Raw genomic sequence first — 15,273 nt, 5'->3', positions numbered from 1 at the left:
CACATGTAAAAAAAACGGTTTGTTTACAAGCACTTGCCTCAATAATATCTTCCAAAGCAAACAAGAGCTTTGAAAGGCAACCTGTTTCAATACAGCTGTCTTTCTTTTCTGCCTGAGAGTGAGCAACATGAAGATGTGGGCCAGAAGGAAATCTAAAATAGAGATCAAACCAACTTGAGACTAGCTCTCCAATAGTCCCTGGAACATCTCCTAGAAAACACCTTAACTTCCACCTCCGTTGCATGCAGCACATCAGATTTCTAACTAGGACATTCTCTACTAATCCATACATTTTTTACCTTGACTTTGTTCTGTGTGACAATGGACAGACAATGCAAAGCATGTCACCCCACAACAATGCTGCCAAAGGGCACCTGTTGCCCTCAGCACCAGTTCTTTAATCTTCTGGATTGACCTAGTAACTCCAAATAGATCATAATACTATTATACAGCCTTGAATTAGTAAAGGCTTAAGTATATATGTTGATACCAAAAACATGGTCATAGTGACTTCACTGACCTGTCTCTGTAAAGTACCTGACAAATCCTCTGCTTAAGATCTTCATCAACTTACAGAGCCAAGTTTGTATTGTCTTTGGAAGAAAAAAAGGTCCATGGTATTGCCTTTCATTTAGCTTTTCTTTAATGCATCACATATAGAAAAATACACAATGCAGTTATAGATATTAAGAAGAAAAGCACCAAGATTCATATATACACAAACATGTATGTACTTTAACTTGTTTGTATTGTTTGTAGCTGGATGTTGTACCATCAGAACTGCAGATAAGCATACCCATCCATGCACCAGAGCAGTCAACGTACTGATTTCCTTACCATTTTCTTGATGTACCTCACCTTCTCATTTCATCTCACTACACCAACAACCTAAAACTACTGTAAGCTGCAAGTGGGTTTTATGATGCTGGACTTTCTGTTCTAAAAAGAGAGAAACTTGTGAGTCTAAGCGTATGTGTGTGTGTGTGTGAGAGAGAGAGGGAGACTTCAAAAACAAAAATAAAAGAGCGAAACAAATACAGCACAGCTTCTAGAAAGCAGTAGTAAGACTTCTTTGGTTTGTAGTGATTGCTGCTTGGAATTTGATACAAACAGCACAACAGCCTCTTTTCTCACAAAGTTTTTAATGAGTATGATTTGTACTGAAATGAGTTCCCCAAAAAGGCAGAATTCTTGGGGCTTTTCTCAGCTGGATGACAATTAACCACCCTCACACATCTACTGATGATATGAGGTTTATTAGACCAGCCATTTCCTGTAGGGGCAAGATACTTCTAAATGACTGATAAAGGAAATATTATCCTCATAAATCCCCTGTGCCTCCAAAGCAGCTTTCTTCAGTTAGCGGATCCTATTTTGTACTTGTATCAACACCCCTTACTTTCATACGTTTGAAAACAACAAAAGGGAAAAAAATGTGTCAGGCAGGATTGTTTCTCACCTAGGTCTGGTCCAGAAGCTATTAAAAAATATAAATCAAAAAGAAAATCAACAACAAAAAAGATCAGTTTTCCTTTCTACCCCAGGTGATTTCTCCTGCCTTAGGCCAGTGACCAGAAATTTCCCCAGAAGAAATACCAGCTATCCATCACACACAGACGCACACACGTAGAGGCAGAGCTTTGGAACAAGAGTGCAGAAAAATTGTCTTCACGAAGTGAAATTTAACAATCTTGATCGTCTTTCCAGCCTCTGAAGCAGAAAAAAAAGCCGAAAGCAGGGCTGAATATACACCAGATGGTTTTCTAGCTATACATCAGTATCATAAAACATTACAGGAGACAGACTAAAGCTAGCAGGTCTCTGCAAACAAGCTAAGCCTAACAAGTTGCACCTAAGCACAAAGATATCCACACCATGGTTTCTTCCAGAGACAGAAAGGCTACTGTGTCAGTTGTCAGCATGCATATCAAGGTATAGTTATACACATATTACTATACCCTGACATATTATTGGACATGTATAACGGAATGTCTTCAACATCTTTTCTGTCAAAATAAACCCCAGTTTAATTTTTTTACATTTAGTGTTCATTGTCACAAAACAAAACAGGGATCTTCTTCCTCTTCCACCAAGCCCCATCAGTTTGTATCTGAAGCAAAGCAGTCTGAGCTAAAAGCAATTTCAGCTTTGTACCATGCACTCATGCAATTCTCCAGTCTTCAAAATAAAGAAATTGATTAAAAGCACACTTCAACAGGGGAAAGAAAAATGATAAGAACTAGTCAGATGGAATGGTGCATCAAGGAGGCCTACAGGATGACCAAAATCAGCTAAATCTTTTCATCTCTGCAAAATTACCAGCTAGATAAATCATCTGCTAAGGCAGACATGAGTTACATCCTTGCCTGCAAAATGGAAACCTCTGCTTTGCCCCACATAGCACTGTTCTTCTTTTCAGATCCACTCAAACATAAAACATCTGGCATCACGATGCCCTCTTATGTTTCTGGTGCTTATTTTCCAGTCTTAAGAAACAGTATTCTATTAGTGAGCTGAATGTGCTTTGCTTTTCAGTCAGACAACTTACTTATTGCTGCAGCTTTAGAGGGGCACCTTCTGTTTTGTTATTTAGCTGAAGACACTGCTGTCCTTGTTGGTACAGACATGCTGTCTCCTTGATATCTCAGAAAAAAAATTTGTCAGTAACATAAATGTATATTTTGCTTTATAAACAAAACTTTCTGTTTTTTCTACACAAACTGAGGGAGGCTAAAAAAAAATATTGCTAAGAAGACATATGTGGATAAAAAAGCTGCAAAAAGAGATTAAACAGCCTTGAAAGATGTTGCAAAAAAAATGAGAAAATAATTGTCTAACAAAAGCAATAAGCAGCACTGCCTCATGTGAATAAACTAACAGATGTCCAAGGATTTAATAAATAAATGTTTATGTACACTCAGAGAATAAATTTCACAAAGAGTTTTAGAATGCAAATAGAAAATGTTTTAAAACAAGAAGCGTAGCATAATTACTCCAATTCAGTTGAAAAAATTTGTTTAAATCCTTTTGAGATCAGCTGGTTACATCATATATCTAGACAAAAAATTATTTTGTTTATCTGCTGTTTCTTTAGTAAAATATTTGATTGTATTTAGATGTAAAACCATAGAAAAACAGTAGGTTAGGAAGGAGGCTTTAAGGTCACGTAATTTCAACTTTCTGCTCAAATAGCACTAACTTCAGGGTTAGTTCAACCTGCCCAGAGCTTCATTCAGGTAAATTTTGGTATCTCTGAGCATGGTGATACCACCATCTATCTGGACAACCTGTTCCAGTGCTTAACCTTTCTCTCACGGGGATGAAAATTCTTCTGCTCCTTGGAGGAAAGTCTGGCCTTGCCTTTTCCATGACCTACCCATCAACTGTCTGAGGACAGTAATTTGACGCTCACTCAGCCTTCCCTTTCCCAGCGCTCTCAGCCTCTCCCCATACATCATCTACAACATGTGCTTCAAAGCACATAATAATTCATGTCTGTCCAGAGCTTTACCTCAGGGAGGTTGGTTTTATTCCATAAAGTAAAATGTATCCAGAGGACAGTTCAGAGTATCTATGTCAAATCTACGTCACTGCTATTACACCTACCCCCAAACTATCCTATTTTTTTAATCTATTTATCTTTAATCTCTTCTGCTTCAAAAAGAAAAAGAAACCTCTGTTATGCAACAGAAACTTTCAGCCCTAACTTTTGGATGTTTATTTCTATAAGGTAACAAAGAATTTAATCCAGATATTAGATGTTTCTATCTATGGTTAAACATGTTACCTACTGTTATTTAAAATGAGATCTACAGTCCAAAAATACATTTCATCAAATATGGAGGATGTGTACAGTGATAGCACAGGTTTTAGATGACAGTTTATTAATATAAACTAAATATAAATAGCCACATATTTGCCACTATTTTCCTTTATTTTGCCATTGGGGGGGAGGGAAAAAAAAAAAAAAAAAAAAAAAAAAGAAGAAAAAAGAAAAAGAAAGTATAGACCCTGATACCCTGATTTAGAACCAGCTATTTTCTCTGGATGCCTGAAGTGTGGATCCAGCTACCTCAGTGCATTGTAATGAGGACTTTAACAAGATCTCCGGTGTCTAGTTCAACACCCAGAGACCCCGATCATCCTCCACACCAGCTGCTCTCAGTGAACCAACCTCTTAAGGTGTTAATTTGCTGGGTTCCATGCGCACCACAGTCCCTTCTCTGTCTTGACATCCCTTTCAGTTGCTGCTGCCTCAAAATGGAAACAACACCAGAGACAAGAAGCAGGCAGCACTCAAACCACATGCAGAAGCATTTACAATTACCCATGTGACAGCAAAGCATACCACTTACCAGAATTGAGCAGGATGATGGACTTAAGGCACACAAATTCCTCCCCTTGAAGGTTCATCATCCGAAACCGAGCAGCAGTAGCCAGTAGCATGTCAAAGATTTCCACCATGCCCTCTACACATTTCCCTTGATTCCTGTGTGAATACCATCAAGGAGGAGATATTCACAGCTTTAACCTGGCAGCATGAGATTTTCATTCCCCTGGGTTACTCCCCCCAAATTAGATTTCTCAAACTTCAGAGCACAAGCTAGCATGTGATTTCCTAGTCTATGTTCATTTAATGTATGGAATGAATAAATAAATGAACCCATTCTTTAAAAAAGAAATCTTAAAATCATAACTTTATCAGCAAGAAGCATTATTATGGTGGAAGATGAGAGACCGATACAGACAAACAAGTCATATTGAGAGCAAAAACTTGTTTGAAACTACATTTTGATGTTTTCATGTTCTACTCATCTTACATTTTATCTTCTTTTTATTTTTCCTTTAATTTACATAGCTCCAATTCCTTGCATAACATTTCTCCCTATGTTTTGTTCTCATTTCTGTTTGGTTTTGCAATCTAAAATGTGTCACCATGCTTCTCCCATTCATTTTTTGTAAGCATCACATCTCCCTACAGAATACACACATTTATGAACTCAGGAAGCACTCATGAGGCCAAAGTCTTCTCTATATGATTAAACCTACAACTTCACTTTGAAAATGAGCTCCATTTTTACACTACAACATTAAATAAAGTTAAAATAAATGTTTATTTCTGCTCACAACATCAGGTAAGCTCACTCATTTTCATCTTGCACGGCCAACCTACAGTTCAAGAATTAATGCAGACTAAACATAATTTTAATGAAAACTTAATCTTCAAATTTTCTAGTCATGGAATTTTAGATCAGCACAACCTTTTACTAAAAATTACATATTCTTAATTTTATTAGGACTTTATGAATGAAAATTTAACATATAAATCAACAAGTGATATGATCTCCTGATTGAAAAATATACTATTTTTTAGGTACGAGACACAAATTTTCAGCTCACTACTGCAGGAAAATGCAAAGGAAAATTCAGATGGCTGTCATATTATAGCTTGTATCACACAGATTAATCATCACTTAATTTCACTGTAACCATGACAGTACTGGCTATGAGCACAGACAAACCTGTTCCAGTTTCAGGGGGCTGAGTTCTAGCTCTGGATCAGGCACTAAGAAGTGTAAGCATGGAGTAAGGAACAAGTCTCCTAGTCACTGTAAAAACAGCACGTGCTCATTAATTTTTCTGTTACAAGGAGATGATTCAGTTTTGGGAATCCAAAGAGCAGGAAGGAACAAGAACTTTAATAAAGGACGATGGCTGCTCTTTTTTCCTGCATGTCCCTATGTCCCTTCTAGGCAGCAGCACACCAAGCACTCTACTCCTCCACACACATTTCACTCAACTTCAGCTCAGAACTGTGATTTTCATTGCATGGCAGGCACCTTGTCACAAGATGCAACATTTAGCAATGCCATTTACATGGTTTTTTCCATCTCTAAATAATTTTACCGAAGAAATAGTGGTTTAAACTGTTGCAGCTTTTGAGATACGACCAGCAGCCCTGATAATTTCATGTATTAAGATCCCCGAGGCTACGGTAGCAAGTGTAGTGTAGAAAGTCTTGCAGTGAGGATTGGCAGATATGCAGACTCAGTGCAATGTTCCACAGAGAGTTTGTGATGCCTTTGGCACCTCATTTACAATGTTCCCAATAATGAGCTGAACTACAGGACTGATCTCAGTCTGTTGCATCTGAACTCATCTTTCCTGAAATTCACAGTTATGCCTCTTGCTTGAAGGCTTTCACTGATCTGATGACTTATCAGTTATAATGTTCACTGCTGGGGGGAGGGGAGAACTCTTTGTTGAAGACCAAAACCTGAACTGGTTGAATTCAGTTATTTTGGTCCTCTGTTTGGGCATTAATAAAATAAACAAAGACAAAGTAATTTTTAGTAGTACCCCTGACAAATATAAAACAAAAAATTTAGGCACTCAAAGGAAGATATAAGAATATGAACAGTTATCACTGACTCAAAAATCTGCTTTGGTGCTAAAATTTAAGTTATATTAAAGAAATAATAACAATAATAATAATAATAATAATTTTAAAAAACTGGGAAATTTTCCACTGCTTCTGGAACAATTTCTATTTTTCCTGTGACTAAAGAAAAATTGACTTTGTGTATACATAATAAAGCCGTGTCAGAGGACTAAAAGCTTTTAATGTTTTTGTGTTAATTTAAATCATACCTGTTACTGAGATTAATTTAATAATCTCGCATTTCAGGTTTATGCAGAAAGTTTCAGAATATCATACAGTAAATGACCATATGAAAAAAAATAACTATAATCTTTATACTTGGCTAAGACACATACTTGCTTCCTTTAACCCCTCAAACTTCTGCCAGCCAGTGTCTATAACAATTACAAAAATGTTACACAGCCTGAGCAATTTGAAGAGCCAAAAGAATTTGAAAGTAAAATAAAACAAAACCCCCAAAATAAGGCCTTTTAAAATACTTCACGAAATCTCCTGGAATTGATATTTTAATAGCAAAAAAAAAAAAAAAAAAAAAAGGAATTATTGCTGGGTATTTTTACAAAATATTTCAGTGGTCTGTAGCTTACAAATGCAATATTCCAATGAAGAAATGTTTGCCAACAGGTACAACATATGATAAAAAAAATTGTAGTCCTGCAGCCTTTAGTCTATATGCCTTTGTGCCTATTTTCTACCAGATAGATTCATATGATAGATGATAAATAAAAATTATGTAAATTCAAGAGATTCTAAATACTTTCTAATGCATTTACTTTTGGTATTTCACTACTGAGTGTGAAATACCAAAGAATTCCACAAAGTATATAAGTAGTGCTGTAGGTAGAGTCATATAATTTAGAAGTTTGATATCTCATTGATATCTCATGTGCAAACGCAGTTTTTCTCATTCATTTTCAGAGCAGCTCCAATTCAAGGGAGCTGCAGGAGCTTGCCATCTTTGATAAGCAGACTTCTAATCAAATGCTTTTATTATCTAGGCTACACCACTTGTTTTCTTTGCTAACTATCAAATGCTATCTGAAATACGAATCTCTAGTTCTCCTAAATTGCATTTTAACTTTCTAACATAAGCTGATAGTATTATCATATCTTTACAGCTCTGCATCCCATTGATAGGAAGGCCTATCTAGGAAGGCCTAGATAACATTCCTGGAGGACAAATTAAGTAACAGATGTAAAAACTGCCCTTATATCAACATCATGCTGCTGTTTTTGTGTACTGCCAGCTTATTGAAAACAAAATAAAGGTTTGCTAACTGCAAAATGGCAGACTGTATTCTTGTAATAATTCTTTAGACTTGGCTATCAGGAAATACTAAGGAAAGTTAAAGTAAGTGAATTAAAGGTCCTAAGTTGCTGCATATGAGTGCTGTGCACTTTAGTAAGTCCACTGCATCACTCAAGCTGAATGACATTTCCGTATGTCTCTAGTCAAACCTGTTCAAAGCAGGGTCAGCTGTTATCTCAGACTAGCTCACTCTAGGCTTTACCCAGTCTGGTCTTGAAAATATTCAAGGATGAACGCAGAAAGCCTCTTTCAGCTTAATGATGTCCATGACCATTTTTTTCACTCGTATCTAGCCAGAACCTCTTCTGCCTTAACTCCTGTTTCTCTGTCTTTCATCAGTCATATCAATAAAGAGTCTTCCTAACCTCTGAAGAATTTAGAAGGTTGTCAGATATGCTCAAAAGCCATCTCTTGTTCAAGATAAACAAATTTTGTTCTCTTATTTTCTCCACTTGAGGCTCAAGCCCTAACCGCCCTTTGGTGATTCTCCCATACATTTGCTGAAATTTTTAACACCTTTCCTGTAATGAGAGGTGCAAAACAGGTTGTGCCATTCCAGATATGGATGAAAGGATTCCATATGAAGGGGAAATAATAATTTTCCTTGTTCTGCTGGCTATTACTGATACATCTCAGGATACCGTTGCCCTTCATTGCTGCCATTCTACAGTACTGAACTCATGTCTCAGATTGCTGTTCTTCAGGCCTTTTCCAGCAAAGGACAGTAGCAGTGAATTAAGTCTATCACAAGTGCAGGATTCCGCATTCTTCCTTACTGAATTTCATGATGTTCCTGTCAGCCCATTTCTCCATTTCATCTAGGTTCCTCTGTATGGCAACTCAGTGTATCAATTGTACCCCCTAGTTTTGTGTCACCTGGAAATTTAAAGAGTGTACACATGTCCTCCTTTCGGTCATTAACAAAGACAATTAACAGGACACATGCCACAGTAGATTCTTGAGGAAGTCCAGCTATAACTATCATCAAGGTAGAGTATGAACAATTAACTCAGCAGCATAGACAATCAAAGGCAAAACTGTACTAATCACAAAGAAAAAGAAACTACTAGTGAATGTGGCCACAAATTGGACATTTGGCTACAGTAACCATGAGATGTTACTGAACTCAGGACTGAGAAATGTGCTGGGAAGGCAAACAACAAAACACCTATGACCAAAGGTTTCAGAAGCACTTATCAAATTCTGGGCTCCAGATGATCATACTACAATTTCCATAGCTAATTACTAGATATTGTTAGAGCCATGATGGGTAAAGCATCCAGGGGAGCTAGAAAACATTTTAAGGAAAATTAATGAAGCGCTCAGGAACAGCTCATCCTACCATAGCAAAAGACCAGGTATTTCATGAGAAGATTCTCATAGCTAAGCAAGGAACTCCTTTGTACATTTAAAGGCAAAAGGTCACATAATAGAAATAAAAGCAGGCAGGAAAGGGTATCAAAGCATTGTTTGAAAATTTAAACCAAAGCTAACTTGAAGCTAAAACAAGTGAGGCATAGAGAGGGTAACAAGAAGGGAATGGAAGTTCAGAAAGAACAGTCAATGAACTGGGAGGGTGGGGGGAAACACAGATTGACTACATGGAATTCACAGAAACAACCAAAACAATTTTGTTTCTGCTGACAGCCAACTATATGTACTGGCTCAACATGGCAGGGACAGACTCATCCAACAGAAGAATGTTGAGAGGCTAGTGAATTTTTCTGAAAATTACTAACTACATAGAGGAGTAACTCAAATCTTTGGAGCCAAATGAAGCTCATTTCAGGGTGCTGAAAGAGCTGGCCCATGTATTTTTTACACTTGGAGATTGAAACCATCCCTACAAATAGCAGAGGATTGACTCATCTCTGACAAAAACAAGGAGAATCCACGAAACAGGATTGTGATTGACTGCCCTGATTGACTTCTATGAAAAAATAATTCACTAAATGATCAAAGGGAGTGAGATATGCATAAATACCTCAGATTTGCAAGGCTTTTAGGTTACAGCATTCTTGTCTGTAAGCCAGGATGATACAGGCTGAGCAGAAAGACATGGGTGGAATATAAGGTGTATTGCCAGACTCAAAAGGTAGCAGTAATGGATTACCATTTACTTTGTGGCAGGTAATGAGAAAAATCTCCTTCAGAGGTTGACTCTGGAGCCAGTGCTGCTTTATCATTTACAAGGATGATGACAAAAAGCATGCCTTCACATTTGTGGATGATACTACATTGGGAGCGGAGTGAGGACGCTACACAGCACAGCCTCAGTACCACGGAGGCTGTGAATCCACAGAAAACTCATTAAGTTCAACCAGAAGCACAAAATCCTGCACCCAAGGACAAATAAGCTCATGGATCAATTCAGATTAGAAATATTCTAGACTGATTTGCAGTCTTGTTAGAAAATGGTTCCAAATTAAATTATATTTATTTTAAAAAAAATAAAAATAATAAGCCAACAGCATGCTCTCATTGTGTATAGAAATTATTTAAGGATGAATGTGACCAGAACAAGAGAAGTAGTCCTGCCCTCACCTGTGCTCTACCTGTGTCCTGTCTCGGGTCTCTCAGATCAGGAAGGATGTTGGCTGTCTCCTCTAACTGGAGGTGGTCAGAGGCATGTAGCATGCCTGTAAGAAGGAGTTGAGCCATTTGGATCTGTTCAGTCTAGTGATGAGATAAAGTATGTACTGGAGGAGACAGCCAAAATTGCAGTCCACATTGGCTAGCAGGGGCATTACAAACTGGGTGGAACCAAGCTCTTCCAGGAGCAGTGGATGTTAAAGTGAAAAACAAGTAAATGCTGCAAGCTACAGCATGCAAGGTTAAGTCTGGACTGTAGGATGGTGTTGCAACCCTGAAACAGATATCTATTAAGGCTGTGCATTCTCCTCCTTTCAAGACTCTTCTAGACAGTCACAGCTGGCATAAGCTGGTGTTGGCAGTACTCTTGCTACAAGGAGCAGGTTGGACACAATGATCTACAATCAATATTTTTGTTTCTAAGTGAATCACTGGAGAAGAACCTGAAAGAGTTTGGTTTCTGAGGGTGTGACCAGAAGCAAGAATTTATTACTAGTTTTGAGATTTTTAACCAAGAATCCATACATGCAGCCAACACCTGCATAAGTAATAGAGGCAATCTTTCCTGTACTATTGCAGTGGTTTCAAAAGTTAAGCCTTTTTTTTTTTTTTCTTCAGTTAATGAATAAATCTAGCACAGAATACAAAACAGAGAAGAAAAAATTATAAAGTTAACTCTCCTCGTTGACAATTTCTTTATCAGCTTTATCTTGGACTGTATTATGGAAAAACGCTTGGAAGGAGTATGATTCTTTCTATTCATAATAATTTGCTCATTCTCATATGGTTTCCAAGCATTTAATTCTTCTTATATCTTATTACCATACTTTTTTCATATTCAATTTGGATTTATTATTAATTCATTAAATTATTCAGTCATGGAATAAGCAGGACAGTATTTATCTCTCCAGAGGCAAGGATAAATATTCAGAGGAAGAAACGTTAACATGAGAGTGCATGTTTTTCAGAATCATACCATCAAATATTAATTTTGCTTTCTTTTTCTATTATTTTTGGGGGTGTGGGAGTTAACTAAAATCTTTTTCAGTTGATTTACAATACTGTTACAGTAATTATTTCTTGGTGTTTAAACAAATAGAATATTTTTGGCTACTTATTCAGAAATACATGCCATTGCTGTCAGTGCATGAATCACGGTCTGAGAATCACTCCAATCTCCAGGCATTTGGAGAAGTACTGGACTGGAAGTAACACAGTTCAACGTGGAATCAAGTTTTTTTCCTTCAGGAGTTGCTTGAATCAGACATTTTCCAATTAAGAAATAAAACTGAAATATCAGTTGCAAACATAATTCTGAGGGAGGAAAACAGACACAATCAGAAGGGACCACTAAAAGCAAAGTTGTTTTTCTACCATTGAGCAGTGTAGTTATATTCCTATTTTTTCTTATAGCAAGAAAGTGACCTATCCTTTGAATTACTGCCACTGGTGTTATCACTTCTGCAAAACAAATTCCAAAAAAGTGGTTGTTCATGCACAGCAGCAGTTTTCACCTGACATGGTTATATTTCTTCTATAGCACCACAGCAAAAATTAGGATTGAGTCTAAGGCTCAGATAGGCAATTTCTACCTTTTCCAGTAGTAATGAAATTACCAACTCATCATCCTCTGAGATTTACTAATATTTTCTGATACTTGTTTGCTCCTTGAGCAAACTGAATCAAAAAAAGTGGCTCATTAAAAGACCAAATGAGAGATTTTAAAATATAGAAAAGCAAGAAAAAGAAATTGGAGAAGACTGGGAACAGTTGAAGGACAGATATAGCAACCATGATGTCTAGTGCTGTTTTCCAAGTACACTAAACCTGTCCAACATTTCAACAACTTTTTAATGTTCTATCTTTCAAGCTATTACTACAGGCTATATGTACCTTTGGCACAATATATAATTGTTATAAACATTAATGTATTCTATAAATGGCCATTGACACTTCCTAATCCTATGTGAAGTGAAGTACTAACACAGCTTGATGAAGAATTCTGTCAGGAAAACTCCATCTGTAGAGGTTTTAAGAAAAAATCAAACACATCCATCTGGATGCCTAAAATGCTGCCAAATGCCTTTGGTTAACTACTTAACTAATTGAGGATTTCCCTTTTTTCTACAACGATATGTTCTGTCAATAATTAAAAGATAGGGAAAACATTATTCACAATGAAATTTACTTCAGACCATCCTGCATTTAACAAGTGGGAGGGGAGGAAAGCAGAAGGGAGGAGAGAGGAAGAAATGAGAAGAGACCTACAAAGATCACCAAGTTCAACTGTTAGACTACTCTAGAACTAACATAAAGTAATGTGTTTATTTATCCAAATGCTTCTTAAACACAGAAAGGAATAGGACATCAACCATCCCTCTAGGAAGCTTGTTCTATTGTCTAACTACCATCCCAGTAAAGTTTTTCCTAATGTTTAGCCTGAACCTCCTATGAGGCAGCTCTGAGCCATTGCCACACATCCTGACACTAGATACCTGGAAGAAAAGAGCACCTTATCTCCAGGGTGACTTGACCTTGCTTCCATCTCTTTTATGCTTTCTATTTATACCTGAATTGTTTCATCAGCTTCTTATTCATTCCTTTAGGCCTTTTGGCTCTTCTGCTTGACATCCTGCACGTCATGAAGAACCATTCTTAAGTGTAAAGGAGGTGATCCTTGAAAATCAACCAGCTCTCCTGAATCCCTTTTCTTTCTAGGCCTGTATCTCACAAAATCCTTCCAATCAAGACCCTGAAAAATCCAAATTCAGAACATGCTTCTTGATCATCTAGCCAAGTCTGCCCCTGATGTTCTCACTTCTGATCAGTTCTTTCTTTTTTGTAGCTAAGAGATGCAGTGAAGCATCTCCTCATATCAGCTCTAAGGACATCTTTGTTATGAATTTATCAGCAAAGCAATCAAGAAAGCCCCTGGATTGCTGGTGCCTTGCTGGATTGTCCCTCTAGAAGCACATTTATCCTGACCTAGAGCTACACAGGTAGCTTCTCATCCATCCCTTGCAAGAACTTCAAGCATTTCCGTTGCTCACTTACACACAGGGCAACTTCCCTCCCTTGCTGTTCCAGCCTGTCTTTACTTATGAGTCTCTACCCATTAACTCTAGCTGTCCAGATGGGTGAGCTCTTTTATCTTGTCCCTGTATTCCCAGTCCTGCAATAGCACATAATCCTCTGATATTTCCTGCTTGTTCCCCATACCACATGCATTAGTGTACAGCACTTCAGAGATGCATTCAATTGCATAGGTTTCACAGAAAATGTACGACATTATTGTCCTGTAAACATTTCCTTATTTGCGTTCAGACACTTAGGATGGACGATGTTCTACTTCCAAGGTCTCTCTTGTCCATACAACTCACAACCCTTTTCTTGACAGCCTAGTCTGCTACCTTCCTCATTTGATTGTTGATTATCATCTGCATCATTCCCAGTTTAAAGCTTCTTTCACCAAGATGGCCAGCATGTCTTTGCCCATACTTGATCAGGTGGGTCCTCCTCTTCCTAGCTATCTCATTCCTCAGAGTACGTCCAATGATCACAAAAAATGAACTATTTTTCGCATCAGCTGTGCAACCAATTGTTGACCAATAGGAGATCTGTTCACCCTTCCTCAAGCCCCTATCCACTACAGTGAACTGGCCACTGGGGCCCCCATGCTCTTGACTCTTGCCCTCAGAACCATACAGTTGTGACTGCCTTTACTTGCTTGATCAACAGAGGATCTTCTGCATTGTCAGAAAAACAGTACATACACATGTAAACAGTGGTGAATCAGGTCTGAAACATATAGACAATTAAATAACGAGGCACCTTTTTTGTTATTATTTTTTGAGGTAAAGGGTGATGTTAAATGGATCCAAAAATAAAGCAAGAAAAATCTCAAAACCACTGTTACAGTAATTATAAGAATGTTAATGATTAATTATTTTAGCAGTTTATAACATTTAGATTAGTAAAAGTACAAGAATTGTCTGAAAAATGTTATATTGATTGACAGGAAGATCTCGCTCTGAAATACCTTAAGGCCAAAAGTACTTCAAAATTCTCTCTATTGAAATTGGTAAGAAAGTTTCATTTTGCAAAGATCAGCATCACAATTCAGCATGACCTAGACCTAGAGACTGATCTTCCAAGGTCAGAGTGACTAGATGAAGAAGCAGTATTGGAAGTTATGTAGGAAATAAGGGATATCTTAAATACTGAAATGATTTCATTCTCTCTGAAAACTTCTGAGTCTACAGAAACAGAGAGGGAATCTCTTTTTCTAAAGACTTAAAACTGTGAAGATCATGAAATAGTGGAAGATTTTATTGTTTTGAGTGTTTTGTTTTGTTTTTTTGTTTGTTTGTTTGTTTTTTTAAAGAGTTTATCACTTTGGCAATTACTCTGCACTTCCCTAAGCTCTGGAAAGGTTCCTCTTAAATAAGCCTAGGTTTTCTAAATTGCAGTATCTACAAAAAAGGTTGTCTTTAATTTTTTTTCCCAAGATCCAGAAGAGACTCACATTTATAGTAACCACAACTGATTCCTTTTGCATTTATTTGTGTTTAATTATGTCTCTTGGAACACATATGTATATGTATGTACTTAAGTTTTCTTGGATCTACAACACAGTAACAGATCTCAAAATTCAACAATAAAATAAAAGGGAGAAATTAAATTATTTCCAGAGATACTATAGCTACCTACATGTTGATAAAATCAGCTCTATTAGGTAAGCAGCCTTATGACAGGATGATTGAGTTGAGTTTCCAGTGTAGAATTTATTGTTTTAATTAAATAAAACACAGTTATTTTTTATGGTTTTTGAAGTGCAAATTTCAGTATCTTTTCTTCATTTGGGCCTTTTTCTATGAAACGATAACAGCAGTAGGTCACTAATGAAGTGTTCTGACTCAAGCATCTGTGT

General features: G+C 37.1%; 1 protein-coding gene across 5 annotated transcripts in view; it reads right to left on the bottom strand.

The window, feature by feature from the left end:
• Positions 1–15,273, bottom strand: part of ESR1 (estrogen receptor 1) — a 175,167-nt gene that overhangs the window by 7,083 nt on the left and 152,811 nt on the right. For all 5 annotated transcript variants that reach the window (XM_032443212.2, XM_032443211.2, XM_085540908.1 and 2 more), the window contains 1 exon segment: positions 4,356–4,489. In XM_032443212.2, coding sequence (XP_032299103.1) covers positions 4,356–4,489 — 134 coding nt within the window.

The sequence above is a fragment of the Coturnix japonica genome, chromosome 3, assembly GCF_054131305.1.
Source record: "Coturnix japonica strain WE chromosome 3, WE-NBRP24, whole genome shotgun sequence".
Classification (NCBI taxonomy): domain Eukaryota; kingdom Metazoa; phylum Chordata; class Aves; order Galliformes; family Phasianidae; genus Coturnix; species Coturnix japonica.
Note: the sequence above shows the minus strand (reverse complement) of the source record. Positions and strands in the feature narration are given on the sequence as shown.